Source organism: Triturus cristatus, chromosome 3_1, assembly GCF_964204655.1.
Source record: "Triturus cristatus chromosome 3_1, aTriCri1.1, whole genome shotgun sequence".
Classification (NCBI taxonomy): domain Eukaryota; kingdom Metazoa; phylum Chordata; class Amphibia; order Caudata; family Salamandridae; genus Triturus; species Triturus cristatus.
In genome coordinates this window covers 891840414-891859356 of record NC_140583.1, presented here as the reverse complement: position 1 = coordinate 891859356, position 18943 = coordinate 891840414, and the positions used below count along the sequence as shown (strand labels likewise).

General features: G+C 44.4%; 1 protein-coding gene across 1 annotated transcript in view; it reads left to right on the top strand.

The window, feature by feature from the left end:
- The window catches only part of LOC146861242 (sodium channel protein type 2 subunit alpha-like), a 784117-nt gene that overhangs the window by 195685 nt on the left and 569489 nt on the right, over positions 1-18943 (top strand). Inside the window, exons 5-7 of the mRNA XM_085645402.1 lie at positions 10896-11024; positions 17389-17480; positions 18545-18817. Of these exons, the coding sequence (XP_085501528.1) occupies positions 10896-11024; positions 17389-17480; positions 18545-18817 (494 nt within the window). The remainder of the gene's footprint in view (positions 1-10895; positions 11025-17388; positions 17481-18544; positions 18818-18943) is intronic.

Sequence of the window (18943 nt, the reverse complement as noted above, 5' to 3'; positions counted from 1 at the left end):
CGGTTTCTGGGTAACACCCTTCATCAGCCAGGCTAGCTTGAATCCAGTGGCATAGTGAGCAAGGGACCCACGTCTGGGCATACCCTGCCAATTTAGGGCGAACAAAGCAAACACAAGAATATGATGGACGGAGCGCTGAAACTTTTCGTACACTCACCCCCAGTCACAGATCTGGGTTGAATCCATCATCATTCTTAGCTCACTTCGCCACATCAGTTCACACCCAGCTATATGCAAATCAGTCTTGACCCTGTGCCTCATGGGAACAGTCCAGCCCGAACTGACAAGCCAGGTCTTCCCTGAACCGGAAACAAGCATCCTGGGATCGGTTTCTGGGTAATTCCCTTCCTCAGCCAGGCTAGCTCGAATCCAGTGGCAAAGTGAACAAGGGACCCACGTCTGGGCATGCCCTGCTAACTTAGGGCGAACAAAGCAAACACAAGGAGATGAGTTAAAGAAGTGAGCTAAAGAATGATGATGGATTCAACCCAGATCTGTGACTGGGGGTGAGTGTTTAAAAAGTTTCAGCACTCCGTCCATCATCTCCTTGTGTTCACTTTCTTGTCTAACCATCCTGTGCCTCTGCCTGCCTGTAGAATCAACGTCTAGTTTAGACGGACATGGGTCTGCTTGTACATTCACTCTAGACAGTCATACAAAGGAAGTTCAGTTGTGCCCTGCATATCCTGATGGCCCATTTCCAGGCTAATTGGCTTCCTGAGCTACAGTGGTGGGAGGAGTTGGCATCTAGACCTGAATAGAGCTGTGTCTGACCTCTCACAGTGCTGCCTCCACCCTCCTGGAGTGTGTCTGGAGCCAAGACCAGTCAGGACAAGAACTTGTGCACTACAAAGACAATCATTTGAAGAATGCCTACTTCAAAGGCCGAAAAGGGTATTCGTATTGGACCTAAAATCCCAGACTTTTAGACAAGTTTGGACTCAGGACTCTGCCGAGAAGAAGAGCTGTAACCACTGTCAGGAGAGACTACCACTTTGCTGCTAGAGGTTGCGGTAGAACTTGTCTCCTGTTGGAAGTCTCAGGCATATCAAAGACTTCAACTTCATCTGCTTCCCAAAACTGGGAACTGCGTATTTATGCTGCAACAGAAGAAAAAGTAACACCGATGCCGCTGACTGCATTGTGACCTGACGGCTCAGCATGAAACATCGGCCCTCTTCACCATGCAACCCTGGCCTCACCGACGATGCCGTCTGATATTGTCATCGAGCCACTGCTTGAACCGTGAAATTTGGGCACTGCACGTCGCTTCACCTTGCTTCACATCTCAGCCCTGGTATCACTGACGATGATGTTCCATGCTGACACTGATGCCGCTGCCTGCATCATGGCCTGTGAACACTGTTTGTGGGGTACACAAAGCATCACTGCGTCCCACAATGCAGCCCTGGTCCACCGACATCAGCGCCATCGACTCCAGCATCCTCAACCGATGCCGCGGCTTGCACCACGACCTGTGGGCACTGCACGACACATCGTCGCACTTCACATCGCAACCATGAGTCTACCGACGACAGGGCTTCTGCAATGTAGCCACACAATTGCCTGCGCAGTGAGCTGTGGACACCGCATGTCGCATCGCCCCCCCTTCACAATGCAGTCCTGTTCTCACCGACGACGCCAGACGGTGTCACCAAGACGCTGCCTGCACTGTGACCTGTGGGCACTCTACCCTTTGCCGAGGCCAGCAATCCTGACTTCAACCTCACAAAGTAGTTTGATTTGCAATGCAAGTGACTTCAAAGGCCCGACGACTTCTGCACTGACCTCCCAAACTGACAATTTCTGTTGCCGGCGACACCATGACTTCAGATCTCATTGCAAGGTCCGCAACGTCCTGCATTTTCAAAGTACTGTTTGCAGGTCTTGCCAACAACGTAGCTGGCCCGCGACCTGTTGGATTTGTTGTTCAGTAGCCCCAGACAGAGCTATTGACTTTGAGGAACTGTATTTAAAGGTTATTCTTGCAAAATTCGTATCTCTATTACTGTTTGTTGAATTTTTTTAGTTTTGGTCTTGTTTTACAAATAAATATTGGATATTTTGCTAACTGGTGTGGTGTCATGTTGTACTGTTTTCACTGTATTACTTAGGGCCTGATTCCGATCTCGCTGGGAAAGCCCTACGGCCGACTCGTGCCCGTAGAGCTTTCCGACTGACTCGTGCTCCTGGGCTCCGAGCGACAGAGTACGATGCGCTGCAGCGCTGACGGACTCGAGTCGCTCAGAGCCCCATTTAGGTCTATGGGAGCCTGGTGTACTTTGCGTACATAGGCTCCAATGGACAAAAAACGTACGTCTCGGACAATGGTGCCCCCTGGCGCGGTGACGCCTCGGTCCCGCCCGCACCGTGCATGCATGTGTAGGGGGGACCCTTGGGAGCCCCCCAGTGGTCGAGTCATAGGGCCCCGGGTGAAAGGGGGCCTGCTACGGACCCCCATAGTCCGCTTCCCGGAGTTTTTTCAAGTCAGAGGGTCAGAGTCGATCAGGCTGCTTGACGCGCGCATCGTACTTGGTCGCTTGGGAATCGGTCCCATTACGCAGAGCCCATCGATGAAGTCGGAGTTGTCCGGACGGCTTCGCAGACGGGTAAGAGTCGGTCGGAGCGCGAGGCTATCCTCACATCGTACTTGCTCGCTCGTAAAGTGGTAGGAGTCGTCTGGAAATCGCGCGTACGAAACGGAGTCGCTCCTGACAGATGCCGACAGGAGTCCTTCCATCGGAGATCAGAATCGGCCCCTTAGTGTTATAGGCAAACGCTTCCCGCATTGCCTCAGAGAGAAGCCTGCCTGCTTTTGCCAAGCTGTCAAGGGGGTGAGCAGGGGTTATTTTAGGTGTGTAACTCTCTTATCCTGGCAAGAAGGAAGGGTCCCTATTTGGACAGGGTGCAACCCACTGCCAACTAGAGACCCCCATTTCTAACAATGTCCTTTGAAGCTGAGGAGTAGAGTGCTTTGGGTTCTGCCTGTGTGAAAGGAGGCGATCCATTTGAGGGCATTTCCTTGGATGCCCATCTGGTGGAGGCCGTGGAGGAAGGTGTAGTGCGATATGGTGTGGAAGGCTGCAGAAAGGTCAAGGAGGATCAGGGTAGCAGTTTCGCCTTTGTCCATGAGGGCTTTGAAGTCGTCCGTGACTGTTATGAGGCCAGTTTCCATGGTATGGTTGGTGTGGAATCCTGATTGAGAGGGATCCGGGAGGTCGCTGGCTTCGAGATGGTTAGTCAGTTGTGTGTTGATTGCTTTATCTAGGACTTTGGCTGGGAACGGTAGTAGCGAGATGGGACATTAATTTTGTATGGTCTGCTAGGTCAAGGGAGGTTTGTTTTAAAAGAAAGACGTTTAACTTCTCCATGCTTCCATGCTGTGTGGAGGTAGGCATGGGTGATGGAGGCATTCAGGATGGGGGTGAGGTCCTTGCTGATGGATCCGGTTCCTTTGTCAAACATGTGGTGAGGGCATGGATCCCTTGGAGCTCCGAAGTGGATTGAGTTTATGAGGGAGACGGTGGTTGGCATGGTGAGGGGCTCACAGATTGAGATGGTGGCTGGGGTGTTGTCTTTGTTGGTGTATATAGTGCTGAGGGTCTCAAGGGGAGGTTGGAGGTGGAAGTGTTCGTAAATTGTTGCAATTTTGCTGTGGAAGAGCTCTGCGATGGAGTTGCAGCGGTTCTAGGAGGGAATGATGGCTTTGGGTTGGAGAACTTCGTGACAATACCAAAGAGTTCCTTGCTGTGATTGGAGCTGGCTTTTAGGCAGTTGTTGTGGGCCTCGTTCTTGTCATTCTTTAGGTGAAAGTAGTATTTATTTAGTGCTCTTTTGAGAGTTTCACTGTTGAAGGGGGTCTTGTTGGCGTGCCAGGTCCTTTTCAGTTTTTAGCAGTTTCGTTTGGTGTTGACATGTTCATCTGTGAACCAAATGGCATGGTGGGGGGATTTGTAGGGTCCATGAGGTTTGAGGGGGTGACTTATTTGGCACAGTGGGTGATCCAGGTATTGAAGTTTTTGATGGCTTCATCAGAGTTGTGGGGGGGAAGTAGTGATGCGGTGAGGGTGTGTGTCCATAGGTCCTCTGATACCTTAAGCTTTGGTGCTGCAGATTTGATGCTGCAGTGGAGAGGGCCGTGACAGTAGGTGAAGGGTCCAGTTGTGTGGCATGGGGATGCACTATAGAAATTGATGTTGCGGCGCCCTGGGCTGAGGGCCCAGAGTTTGTTTCCTGAGTGTCTGTGGTGGAGGGGAGGGATACTATGTGTCTGGGTGCGGTCCAGGTGTGGGCAATATCCACACAGGACTATAAAATTAGATGAATATTTTACAAACAAAACAAGACCAAAACAACAAAAATACAATGTATAAAAGTTGTGATATTGAATCTTAAAGGAATAAATGCGGTAAAGCGCTTAAAAGCATGCAGCGCAAAAAAGACTACTTTAGGTCTCACTGGACCAGGGCAAAGTCAAAGTTCGGGCCTTCTGTGGTGGAGTACCGGATGGCTACAGGACCTGCGCAGGCTCAGGTGAACAAAGTACCTTTCCTGGTCACAAACAGCGAAATGCGTTGACGTAGACGCCTGCATGTGCAGGCTGGGTCGATCTTCTCCATGCAGTGAACGCGATGCGTCAGTTCAGAAGAAGGGTGCCAGAGTTGATAGGCGTCGAGCAATGTACCAGATTCTAATGGTACATGTCCTACATTTTACTTTCATGGCATCCTGCCCTTAGTGTTATATATGGCCTACGTTAGTGGTGTCTATATGCAGGGTTACTGGAATTATGCCATTGTAAGGCCATGGCGATTTTTGCGTAGTTGAGGATTTGCCACACTTGCCACATAATCTATCATCTGCCGTATAATCTGCAGATTTTAACAAAAAAACTTTTTTTTCTAGCTCATGTGGTTCAAAAGTTAGTCGAAACTAAGTGACACGTGTTGCTGCGCAGTGGAAGGCCCTCTGCAAAGGTTGACTGATCACCTTTCTGGCCGTGGTTGCCAGTTTTGCAGCAGTGCTGCAATATCTGCCCCCAATAGCAAAAGTGGGAGTGGTGCTTTTTACTAGCACAACTCGCCCCCTCCTCCTCCATCCCCCTCCAAGGGCCGGTCGAGCAGCAATCTGCCAGGGCTGGTTGCTGTTCCCAGTCCGGCCCTGTTTGGCCTCTTTACATCTAGGCATTTGGAAATCTACCGATATTTATTAACAAAAGAAAATGATACCATTATACCTGCTGAAGAGGCTAATAGGAAATGTCTTACCTCAAACGGCAAGCATGGGAAAGGAAGCTTTACACGTCACAGACGCTTGTAACTTTAAGGCATGATTAAAATAAGCACAAAGATAGTTGCAGCGGTGCAGTGATGCTAAGGTCTTTTTTTTTTAAAATCCAATATTGCCTAGCTTCAAGCCAGAGATAACAGAGGGACAAGCCTTTTACCGTTCATTAGCGGATCGGTGAGGCTCAGCGGCTTACTGCTAGGAACTGTTTTTATGCTTTTAGACTATATGTGAATTTTTTACTTGTGGGCTCTCTGTGAGGAATTGGGGAGAACTTGAATTAAGTTGTTTTATCCATTTAAATTCTGCGTATAATTCTGCGTATTTGCAGTTTACTCTGTTGCTTGCACTAATTTCCGGAAAGGAGCTGTGTTCAATGCTCCGGGGGGACACATAGACGGGCTTTCCTACGTTAGCGAGCAGTCTAGCTGCGACGCCAATCACGCCCACCACTCCTTTTAAGGGGCGGATGACGTGGCCGCGCAGCTAGACAAGCCTTTTTACCGTTCATTAGCGGATCGGTGAGGCTCAGCGGCTTACTGCTAGGAACTGTTTTTATGCTTTTAGACTATATGTTAATTTTTTATTTGTGGGCTCTCTGGGAGGAATTGGGGAGAACTTGAATTAAGTTGTTTGATCCATTTAAATTCTGCGTATTTGCACTTTACTTTGCTGCTTGCACTAATTTCCGGAAAGGAGCTGTGTTCAATGCTCCGGGGGGACACATAGACGGGCTTTCCTACGTTAACGAGCAGTCTAGCTGCGACACCAATCACGCCCACCACTCCTTTAAAGGGGCGGATGACACAGCTACGCAGCGGACGTGCGTAGCGGGTGCGCCGCCGGCACGCCTAAGGCAAGCCCATATGCGCCCGTTCGCGCCCAGCCGGGACCAGGGGCCAGGACCCCTGATCCATTGCCAAAAGGTAAGCTTTCCTACACCTTTTTAGCAGCTACTTGCTTACGGACAGAGCCCACATTCTCTTTGCGTCCCTTCAATGTCACCTACAAATATTGTTAACAAATGCACCCAGTGCCCGTTTGAATGAATCCCTTCCTCGACTATCATCAACTCAAGCCAGTTGCTAACATCGATTTTTAATATGGCTTTCCTGAACTGTCGTTCCCTACCTAAACACACTACAGAACTGTACTTACTGCTGGATGAGCTAGATCTTGACGTCTTGCTGCTCACCGAAACTTGGCTCACTGACACCTCGGACCCGGCGGTAGTACAAGCTCTTCCCGCTGGCTATCTTATCCAAAGACTAGACCGGGAACTCAACAGGGGTGGGGGTTTAGCCATCATGTATAAAGAAAACTTCAACTGCCGCATGTCTGTTAATAACATTTCTGACTGTGAAAGCTTCCTATTCTCCCTTGGCTTTTCCCCCAAGTGTAGCTTTACTGGTGTCCTTATTTATCTTCCCCCAGGACACAGTGGCCATTTTATTAGGGATCTCCCGGATAATATTGCTAGATTGGTGGGCTCTTTCTCCAATTTTTCTGTTTTAGGAGATCTTAATCTCCATTTTGATAAGGAATCCGCTAAGGATGCTGAAGCCGTTATTGACAGCCTAGGTGCGTTAGCTCTTAAGATTAAAGTCTCTAGCCCCACTCACCAGAAAAGTCACCTTCTTGACCCACTCTTTTCTAATATTAATAATCTGACAGTAGGAAAACATATTCCCCTACCGTGGTCTGATCATTTTTTGATTCCCTTTGCCTGGACACATCAGGATGGTGGGCAACCTCGGGGTAAGTCAAAAAGTTGGAATAGAAACTGGTCCAAACTGGACATTAACTGTTGGGCATCGACCCTTGAAAAATCTAGACCTATTCTAGGTAATGACCCTGAACTAGCCAATAACAAAGTGACTTGATGGCTGGAAACGTCGTAAGATTCACTAATCCCGAAAAAACTGATGACCAACACAAAAGATAGTCACCGTTCAGAATGGTACAATCCCAAACTTAGGGAGCAGAAACAAACTTGTAAGCGCTTGGAAGGAAGGTGGAGAAAGGATTTCTCGGTATTCGAGAAATCGAAGTATAGAGAAGCCATCAATATCTATAAGGCTGAAATTAGGTTGGCACAAGCAGAATATTGTGGAAAAAATATCTTTTCAGCCTCCAATTCCCCTCGGAATTTTTTTTACATTGCTAAACACCTTCTTAAGCAACCTGAGCCTCCTCTTCCTGCAGCTGACCCCTTAGGGCGGTGTAACAAGTTGGCGCATTTCTTTTTTAAAAAAAATCAACGACATCTATTCTACCTTCCCTCCTACCTCAGGACTTATAGATATCTCCTTCCCAGAGAGTTCAGCCAAACCTCCAGTCCCAGGTATTGAGACCACTCCCCCCATGGACCTGGAATCTCTAAAAGCTTATTCTCATCAGTTGAAATCTGGCTCTCCCAGGGATGTGATAACTCCGTTTTTTATAAATCAGGTTTTTGATTCCATTAGTTCAGTTATTCTTGACCTCATTAACCTTTCATTGTCCACTGGGATTGTCCAATCTCCATGGAAACGGTCCATGGTTAGAGCCCTCTTAAAGAAACCTACCTTGGATCCGGAAATTTTTGCTAACTATCGGCCAATTTCATTGTTACCAGGGTTCGCAAAAATTTGCGAAAAACGTGTTAACTCTATTCTCTCCGCCTTTCTGGAGGAGAACGATCGCCTGCACCCCTCTCAAACTGGATTACGACCACAGCAGGGCACTGAAACTGCCTTGCTAGTAGTGGTTGAGGAATCAAGGAAAATTCTAGATGTCGGTGGGTCCGCAGCTATTGTATTACTCGATCTCAGCGTGGCCTTTGACACAGTCAACCACCAACTTTTGATTGAAAGACTTATGGAGAGCCCTACTTAAATGGCTGGAGTCATTCCTTAGAGCTAGGTCTTTTCAAGTCTTTGAGGACAATTTTATCTCGGAAAGAATGCCTGTGCGCTGTGGGGTTCCTCAGGTCTCTTCCCTGAGCCCCACGCTTTTCAATGTGTATATGAGACCTTTGGCAGAAGTGGTCAAGCCTTTTGGGGTCAAGATCATCTCATACGCTGATTATACGCAGCTAATTGTGTCCCTTAATCAGATGGATGATAAACAGTTTTGCCTGACCAATTGCCTGGAGAAAGTGTCCGCTTGGATGGATAACTCCTTTCTAAAGTTCAATGCTGCAAAAACTGAACTGATGTTTTTGGGAAAACCCATTAACATCAATCCTTGTGCTTTCTGGCCTAAATGTTTAGGAACTATGCCCACACCCAAAGAACACATAAAAAGTCTTGGGGTATGGTTCAATCACAAACTAGAGTTTAAGGAGCAGGCACGTAAGGTAGCTGCTACCTGCTTTGGAATCCTCAAAATAATTGGGAAAATCTTACCCTTGCTCCCTTTTACTGCAGGGAAATTGCTGGTGCAGGCCCTGATTTTGTCACGGCTCGACTACGCTAATGTGCTCTATCTTGGTTCCTCGTGCGCTACCATTAAAAAGCTTCAAATGGTGCAAAACTGTGCTGCACGCTCCCTTATGGAGGCTCCTTATCGGGCAACGGCAAAGCCCTTGCTTATCTCTCTGCACTGGTTGCCAGTGGCAGAGAGAATTCAGTTCAAGGCCCTGTGCATTGCTCACAAGGTATTGTCCTCTAGGGCACCTCCGATTCTCAGAACTATCATCACCCCTACATCCCAAAAAGAACACTACACTCAGGAAAGAAACGTCTTGCAGCAGTCCCGAGAGTTAATCGAGCACGGAGTGGTGGTAGGATGTTTTCCATTATATTGTCGAAAAGTTGAAATCAACTTCCAGATCATATTCGGCTCGAGGCTACTCACCTTTCCTTTCGTAAATCTCTGAAGGCTCTGCTGTTCCCCTGATGCTCCTTTCTGTCGGTAATTGGTTTTGTCATTAGTGCTGGGAGGCCTTTGGTAGCCATGCGCTTTCCAAGTACTCATTCATTCATTAAAAAAGCCAAGTCGAAACTCTGGACTAGAGATATTTAGGAGTAGAACATGTCAGATGGGGCACAAGACTGCTTGAAGTTCTATAGAAGATGATGGGGAAAAGTCGACTATGGTAGTTTGACTAGAGGATATGAGGAATTTGAAAATTGCACTTCTAATGATGTTAATATCAATTAAAAGTAAGATTTAAAGTCACTGCAGTGCCACTGCATAGAGTAATGATGAGGTAGGGGGTGAAGGAGTAAGCTACTGGTGATGGTAGGAATGGGGTGAGAAAATGAAGATGTTCCTGAGCATTACCAAACTCGGTAGCCTCCCATGCTTAGGTCCACGGAAGAACATACCAGCAACACTAAGTCAAAGTAGTTTATGTTTGTTTAAACATATTTCACCTTTTAATTACAAAATTACCACCAGACCTGAGTGAGCAGCCATTATTTTTTATAAAACCGCTCACCTGTTACTCCTTGTAAGTGTGACAGAAAGCCCATGACCTTTAATGGGGAGATCAAATTCTCCATGAGAGTGAATGCAGTTCACCAGCCTTTCAAAGGCCATAGTGGCAAATAGAGCCTCAGATCAGGGGCTTCCCAGGACCAAATTCAATGAGAGAGCAGACCTTGCCTCGCCACATATGGAGAACTGTGATATGCATCGGAGGAAATGCAAATACCATCATTAAGATGGGTAAATCATGTGTGCAAATACAGGAACTCGGCACACAATATCTTCAGACCCCTTCCCTATAACTGAAGGAACCACACACCCCTCCATTAATAACAGGTGCGCTCAGTATGAAAAAGGTAGTGCCCATTGGGGATGAAACTGATTTTCTGTGGCACAATACCCTGAAGTTCGGAGCCCAATTTCGATCTTTTTAAACAATTGGTGACGTAATGAGCTTTTAGCTTGAGAAAAGAACTTTATTTTTCATGATTTTTATTCAGCAGCCTCTGGTTAGTAATGAAAAATCCTTCAGTCATCCTCCAACGGCATGAAATAGTTTGTTTTCATGATAATCTTGGTTGCTAAGTAGCTTTTAAGTCTCTTTAAAAAGCATCAATTGACAGATACCTTCAGAAATGCGTAAAATGTCCTACGTACGTAGGGAACGAAACGCTTTAATTCACATTCACTCATCAAAACTGTGAAGTATTTTCCAGCAAATCTATTGTATTTTTTCCTGAGTTCTATGTGCATTCGAACACTTAGAATAATTGTCTTATCTTGTTTTTGGCGTAGACTGAATTTGGCTATTCCACAGTAGCTATTATATTCATGCTTTTTCTTTTCTGTTTTTTTCAATCGACCACCCCCGTCCTCCTACCGTTTTTACAACTTGTGTCCCTTATTGCTTCTGTTATAATGTTTGTCTTTTATTTTAAAGAAATGTTCCTTAATGCTGTATTGTTAATGGGCCTGATTCGTGTGTGCTTCATTTCACTGTACTTATATCAACACTTTTTAAAATAGTTTTCCCTTATGAGTTGGATGGATTGAGGTTGAGCTGTGTGCTTTGTAGTTTTATGTTTTCAATTACAAACGATTGCCAAAATGATGCCCTTTGTTTTCTCTAATTTGTTACTTAAATTAAAGCAGAAATATGGATACGATTAACTGTTTCATGGTTCCTTTTTTAGGTACACATTCACTGGAATCTATACCTTTGAATCACTTGTTAAGATTCTTGCTAGGGGCTTCTGTTTAGAAAAGTTTACTTTCCTTCGAGACCCATGGAATTGGCTGGATTTCAGTGTAATTTTAATGGCGTAAGTATCATAAAATATCATTTCATTCAAAATAGATTTTTTTTTTTTGACTCACTTATAGTAGCAAATAACAGTTCCTTAATTGTATGGCTATTTGGAGGCACAGGAAAGATTTTACTTCAGCTATAGCTTGAAAAGATGATTTTCCTAGATTAATTCTTTATTATACATTTCTAGTTTCTGGCTGCCACAACGAACTGTATATTCCATTAACAATGGCTTCATGTTGCTCAGTGGTTGACATGCATTGATGCATTAATCTACAGAAGTAAGGTACATAGCGTGAGGGAGCACAGTGCATGACGCCATAAAGGCTGAGGAGACCAAAGACAATTTTTGGAGGAAAACTAAGCATTATCATGATTACACGGATAATGGTGTTTATGCAGGAAGATAAGGGGGACACAAATCATCACTGACTGGTATGCAGTGTACACTGTAGTAAAGGAAGAGCTTCTGAAATACGAGAGAAAAGAAAACATTCTGCACATCAAAGGTATTTATTTCTAGAACCTAGGGATGTTCAGCAACAAACGTATTTTACAACAATTTCTTGGCAATATTTTCAGATTTTGAGTCTTAATTTAACTTGGATGTGTTCAGTTTGGGTGTATTTCAAAGATCTTGGTTAATTAACTCAGTTTTTGGACATAATTACACGTGAATTATATAATGAATCCTGAAAAGGACATGTCATTGAAGAAGGAGGCTGTAGGGCGCTCCCAGTTTAAGGGTTTTTTGGCTGAATATCAACTGAATGACCACCTTGAAGGATACTGGGACTATATCTAACAGTTCAGTGAGTTGGGAGTTTTCCTGTCCATTTGGAATAGGGTGAGCCTAGATGGAGGCCCAGATATTATTCAAAACAGCAGTAATACCAGTTAGTGTGGGACTTTTTCCCAAGCTGCACTTTGAATATGTGCTTTGAGTCACAGAGTCCACAGTATTTGTTGCAATTTAAGAGGCATGAGAGGACCCCGGGCCATTATCCAGAGCCAAAACCAGCATTTGACGTTTTATGTCTAAGGTATATCAGTTTGAGTTAATTGTGTGGAGATCAGCATTAGGAAAGAAAGATCAGTGGCGAGGGCATTGAAGCCTTTGAATGCCTCAGGGGACATGCAGTCCTAGTGAAGGACTTTCTTTGTGTTAGAAATTAGATTAACCATTTAGGACAATGTGTGACCAGCATCTGTTGGATCTGGTGAGATGTGGAGGAGGGCCTGGTGGTTGGAAATAACAGAAGCCACAACTTGGTCTTTAAAAACACGTAGGCATTGGCCACCTTTGAATGTGATTTAGAGGGCATTACCTACTTATGGCGGTCATTTTGGTATTTCAGTTAGATGGAAACGTTTCAAAACTTTGCTTACCTGGATGTATGTGGAAATATCATATATCTCTGCTGTTTATTTTAGAAAGAGATAGTGGAAAGAGACATAACACCAGGAGTGACTAGGTGATGACAGTAGAATGGAGATAGGAAACATATTTTAAACTCATTCAAGCAAATTGTATCGCGGATTTATTTTGCTATAGACATTTGCAGCAATGCTTATAAACAAAGCATATATATGTTTTATATTGTGATGTTAAATGAGCTACTGGTGGCCGGATATGTTTTTAATGAACTGGAAAGTATAGCATGAAATGATAGCCGCTGTTGCTTGAGAATGTTAATTTTATGCCTGCCTACCCCATCAAAAGTATGTCTTGAAGTGGTGCTTCACGGAGCATGCAAGCTTTGCACATTTTGAGCATGTTAAGCATGGTGTGTTAGACAATGTTACAGATAGTGATTTGAGCAAAATCACTGTCTGTAGCTCAAGAATGCATTACCTTTAAAAAGAAACTTACTTCTATGCTTGTCTCCACATTTTCTTGAAAACATCAACACATAGTCGGTTCAAATTTACATATTTCCATAATAAAAGTCTCTGAGGGTAGGTGTACTAAAAGGACCTGGATGACAACAGAAAAAATTATGTATGTATTAGATATCAAGATACACACTCCAGCTCAGTGTTTGCCACATCTCCACATGCCTGGACTTTAGATTGTGCCAGGTTCTTCCATTGATCTTACTTATTGTTATCATCACTGGTTATGATTATGCCTTGTGCCGACATACAGTTTTCTCCCCCTGTACTCTTCAGCTACCCTGTTGTCTGATCTATAGGCCCCCTCTCTATTGCTCAATTGTAAAGTTCTCTGATACCCTCATGGGTCTTGTTCGCACTATATAAACCTTTTTAAAGAAATACATAAATAAATTGTGGTAGATCTCTGTGGAGATCTGCGTTTCATTTAGATATGCTTTGGGATTGAGTTTTTACTTCAGGGTTGGCAGTTAGTGGGTATGGTAGTGTCTAAATTAGAAAAAATACGTAGCACCACTGCTTCTTTTGCTTGGGCTATTCAAGGTAGCTGTTATGCCCTTAGTGAAATGCAATGTTCTTATTGATACCTTTGTGGTTGTCAGGCAAAGTGATGGACTATTTCAAAAGTATCCTCCACTTGCAGGTCTGGGTATCTAATATGCACTATTTGGGGAGTTAGTAATCCATGATAGCATTCTGCAAGGGGTATCTGTGATATGCTCTTAGATATAAGCCAGCAGTACCCTAGATATACTACGGAATGAGAAATAATTTTTCTGTTATCCCTATCAGGTTATGATTGGTATGACACATCAATTAATACCACTCAAATTATTGATCAAGGTGTAAGTGATAGAACAGATTACATTTTTTCCAAATGCCCTCATTGAAATCTATTTTCATCACAGCTCCTCTTTAGGTGAAGTGTCTTTCAGTTGATAGGATGTCACTCAGGTGTACAGGGTAATTCCTGTCTTTGTCCAATCAACCCTTGGTCTGTGTTTAACAAGAAATGGCAAAAAGAACAGATGGTGGACCGAATGCCGAATTAATCAAACATTCACCCGAGTCACAGATCTGGGTTAAATCCATAGTTTTTTTGCATACCACGCCCTTCCAGTTTAGACCCAGCCATATTCAAATCAGTTTTGAGCCTGTTCCCTAAGGGAAGAGTCCAGCCTGAACTGCCAGGCCAGGACTTCGCTGGACCAGAAAGAAGCATCCGGGGACCGGTTATCGGGTAACAAACCTCATCAGCCAGGGTAGCTTGAATCTGGTGGCATAGCAAGCACGGGACCCACGTCAGGGCATACCCATCCCACTCAGGGCGACAAAATCAAAAAGAACAGATGATGACCAGAATGCTGAATTAATCAAACATTCACTCCCAGTCATAGATCTGGGTTAATTCCATCTTTTTTTTTTGCATGCCACACCATTTCAGTTTAGACCCAGCCATATGCAAATCAGTCTTGACCCTGTTCCCTAAGGAAACAGTCCAGCCTTAACTGTCAGGCCAGGTCTTCCCTGGACTAGAAACAAGCATCCTGGGACTGGTTTCAGGGTAACACCACTCATCAGCCAGGCTAGCTTGAATCTGGTGGCGTAGCGAGCATGGGACCCACATCTCAGCATACCCATCCCACTTAGGGCGACAAATGCAAAAAGAACAGATGATGGACGGAATGCTGAATTAATCAAAAATTCACCCCACTCGCAGATCTGGGTTAAATCCATTGTTGTTTTGCACGCCACGCCATTCCAGTTTAGACCCAGCCATATGCAAATTAGTCCTGATCCTGTTCCATACGGGAACAGTCTATCCCGAACTGCCAGGCCAGGTCTTCCCTTGACCAGAAATAAGCATTCTGGGACCGGTATTAGGGTAACACCCCTCATCAGCCAGGCTATCTTGAATCTGGTGGTGTAGCGAGCACCGGACCCACGTCAGGGCATACCCATCCCACTTAGGGTGACAAAATGCAAAAAGAACAGATGATGGGCGGAATGCTGAATTAATTAAACATTCACTCCTAGTCACAGATCTGGGTTAAATCCATCATTTTTTTTGCACGCCACACCATTCCAGTTTAGACTCAGCCTAAGGGAACAGTTCAGCCCGAACTGCCAAGTCAGGTTGTCCCTGTACCAGAATCAAGCATCCTGGGACTGGTTTCAGGGTAACACCCCATATCAACTAGGCTAACTTGAATCTGGTGGTGTAGCGAGCATGGGACCCACGTCTGGGCATACCCATCCCACTTAGGACGCCAAATGCAAAAAGAACAGATGATGGACGGAATGCTGAATAAATCAAACATTCACCCCCAGTCACACATCTGAGTTAAATCCATTGTTTATTTGCACGCCACACCATTCCAGTGATGGATGGAGTGCTGAACTGAACAAACTTTCAAAAGAACAATGGATTTAATCCAGATCTATTGACTGGGGGTGAATTTTTGATTTTCTCTGCATTCCGTCCATCATCTGTGTGTCTTTTGCTTTCTCACCCGAAGTGCGCCGGGTATGCCCCTGATGTGAGTCCTGGGCCCACTGAACACTGGATTCAAGCTAGCCTGTCTGATAAAGGGGTGATGCCCCGAAACCGGTCCCAGTATGCTCGTATCTGGTCCAGAGAAGACCTGACTTGGCAGTTCAGACATGACTGTTCCCATGAGGAGCAGGGTATGACTGATTTGTATATGGCTGGGTCTAAACTTGGGAGGTATGGTGAGCAAAAGAACAATGGATTTACCCCAGATCTCTTGACTGGGGATGAATGTTTGATTTGTTCCGCATTTCGTCCATCATTTGTGTGACTTTTCCAGTAGAGCTCTCTTCCGTGAAGTGTGTTTACACTATTCCTTGGCTTTTCCACAGGCACTTGGGTCATCAACTAAAGGAAGGCATTGTTGACCTCTGGTGTCTCTCAAGCATACATTGTGCCCTGCAGCTTGTGCAATCCTGAGCGGCTTTATGTGTCAAGCCGAGTATACCTGCTTTTGCAAGATGTCGTTGGCGAAAAGGTGCATCTGCTTTAGCATGGTGTATCACTTTGCTCGAGTATACCTCTTGGACTGTGCATCTCAGGTGTTCACATACAAGCAGTTGAGCAGTTCGCACCCTCTCCCTGATGCACCTCTTGAGAAGCTGTGTGTTGCTTTACACATGGAGCAGTTCAGTTCATTTTATGGCTGTCCATCCCAAGAAGGCCAACAAGGTCCACCACAAAAGTAGTACTGTGATAACATAAGATGTATACTGTTCTGTCAGCTTCAGCATGTGGAACAGCAACTAAAACAGTAATGAAGATAAATAAAGAAGCCCACTCAGATGCAACTAGAAATACAGGGGGACTTCTGTTGGACATTTAGGTAAATAAAAGCATCAGGGCGTCTGACAAGTAGCCTCCATATAACTGATGAAGGACTAGAATGAATTAGAGGTACGGTGCGGAAAGATAGCATTCTTATTTGTCACTGGATGAACACATGGAACAGATTAGGAAGAAACAACAAATTATGTGCACTCAACAAGCCATCAGAGAAGTAATGACTTAGAGCCAGATTGATTAGGACTTTGTATTGTTCTTGCTTTGTGCAAAGCTACGCAAGGAGAATGCTAACGCTTCAGTAATATTTACAAACCACGCAAAGGGCTATTTGCCCCGCCTTGTGAGGCTTTGTAAAGAATTGTAACATAACAAAGCGGCTTGCGTTGCTTATGTTACTTTTCACCCATGGATTCTGGGGATTCTTATATTAACTGGAGCTAGTGAACCTGGGAATGTGTCAAAGTGCTACACCTTCTCCAGTGTGGCGTAACAAGAAGAAATATCTTTATTTCTTGTTGTTCTTTCCTCTTTTCACATGCACAGCATTCTGCAGTACACATAGAAAGAGGAAAATGCCTCTAAGGATGCTCTCTCCCTGTGCTGGTGCACTGTGTCCTACCCATCGCAAATTCAGGCACCTTTACACCATAGTGCAAGAGAGGAATGTTTTTGTGCAGGAATCTACACCTTCCTGCACTAAAACATTACAGTCTGTAACACAGGCACTCTTGCACTACTTTGCAAGGGTGCCTGCATTGGGCGATAGGCAGCACTCAGTGCACCAGCACGAGTAGAGAGCAGAAATGCTCTGAATCTTTGTAACTATGGAGCATTTCTGCTCTTTCACTTTACGCAATACTTTGCTTGCTGCCCTGTGTTGCGTGAAAGATTAGTAAATATACCCCAAGACTGGTGTTATGTGACTAAATTCAGCATTAATGAATGCAAAACAGGTTAAGTTTTTGAGTTGCTATGAATGTTTTTAAGGTTTTTTTAATAGAAACTGTTCTTTTCTGATTTTAGTTCTTAGTGTCTGTTACTAATAAACTGATTTGTGAGCATATGTAATCTTGACACCAAGTCGACAAAGATAAAGTTAATGTCTGTTGTGATAATTCTGAACAATTGTGATTTAATTCTACAGGTATGTAACAGAATTTGTAAACCTAGGCAATGTTTCAGCTCTTCGAACTTTCAGAGTGTTAAGAGCTTTGAAAACTATTTCTGTGATTCCAGGTAAGAAGTAGTGGTTGGTGGGAGGTGTTAAATACATGTCTACGTCCAACTGTTTTCTTGTGTCCTCCTGGCATTGTGTTTGTGAGTGAAACTGTCTGTTACATACACAATATTTTTGCAGAGGTTTTGGACCAGGGCAATATGACATCGACAAGAACATTCGGGGTTCTTTCTCCGAGCATTGAAAACAAAATTTGGCATTCCAGGTGAGAGCCAGATTAAACCTTTGAGCTGACTCTTGAAAGCTTACAAATGGCCACTAACATATGAGCGCAGACGAAGAAATACAAGCCGTTGTATTTCCAGCTGGCCTCAAAAATTAACTAATGCTTGCATGAAATACTATAATTGTCATCCTCTCTTATGGTTGCAGCTTTGGATGTTAAGTCTGCTTTTTTGCACTCTCTACATACAAAGCTTATTACCTTTTGGGATTAACTAGTGCTAAGAATCATACCAGCAAGGTCAGTGACGTAGTCTGCAGCCAAACGAGGCAAGTCAGAATAATATATGACTTGATATAGCCTGCAGTCACTTGGCACTCAAATTATGACGTCATCGAAATGGCTTCTTGCATGCTTTTATTGATACTTGATGTTCACCATTTAAGAGGATGACTACAGATAACAGCATGGGATTGGAAATTACATTTAGGGTCAACTTAAAAAAAAATACAAGAGGTATCACAAAAACATAGAAGATGACAATGCATTTTTGGGCTCTTTACAGCTAGTTGCACACTACTAACGGTACAAACGATAGATAGCAGAGCATGGACTATCAGCAATAGTGCAATGTGAACGCAACTACTTTTTCCCATAGTGATCATGTCCCGATTGAATGAACCGATTGCTTGCCTTTTCCTTTCAAATTGCTTTTTTAGAGTGTATGCCGTTCGTTTTCAGAAGTTGTCTTGGGCTTTTTAGACTTTTGTTTTGAAATATTTACGTGAACTGAATCAGTGATGCTGCTGCATGGTATTATGGAGCAAGCCTTTTTTGCTTTTCTTTCACCTTTCGAACTCCCGTCCTTTCGGAATACCTAAATGTCCGTTCTCTTTTCAGGCTTGAAGACTATCGTGGGAGCCTTGATTCAGTCGGTGAAGAAGCTCTCCGATGTCATGATTCTGACCGTGTTTTGTCTCAGTGTATTTGCCCTAATAGGACTGCAGCTGTTTATGGGCAACTTGAGGAATAAATGTCTGCAGTGGCCTCCGGACGATGACGCGTATGAAACAAATGTGACTTCCTACTTTAATGCTACAATGGAGGCAAATGGAACAATTTACAATAGAACAGTGAGAACATTTAACTGGAAGGAGTATGCAAGTGATCCAAGTAAGTAATGATGACACAGCTGCTACGACGGTACATATCCTGAGTTAATGATGTAAACATCTAACGAGGAATAGCACTATTTCTGTGCCGTGTAACAGACTGCCAATCACATTGTTTGATGTTGCT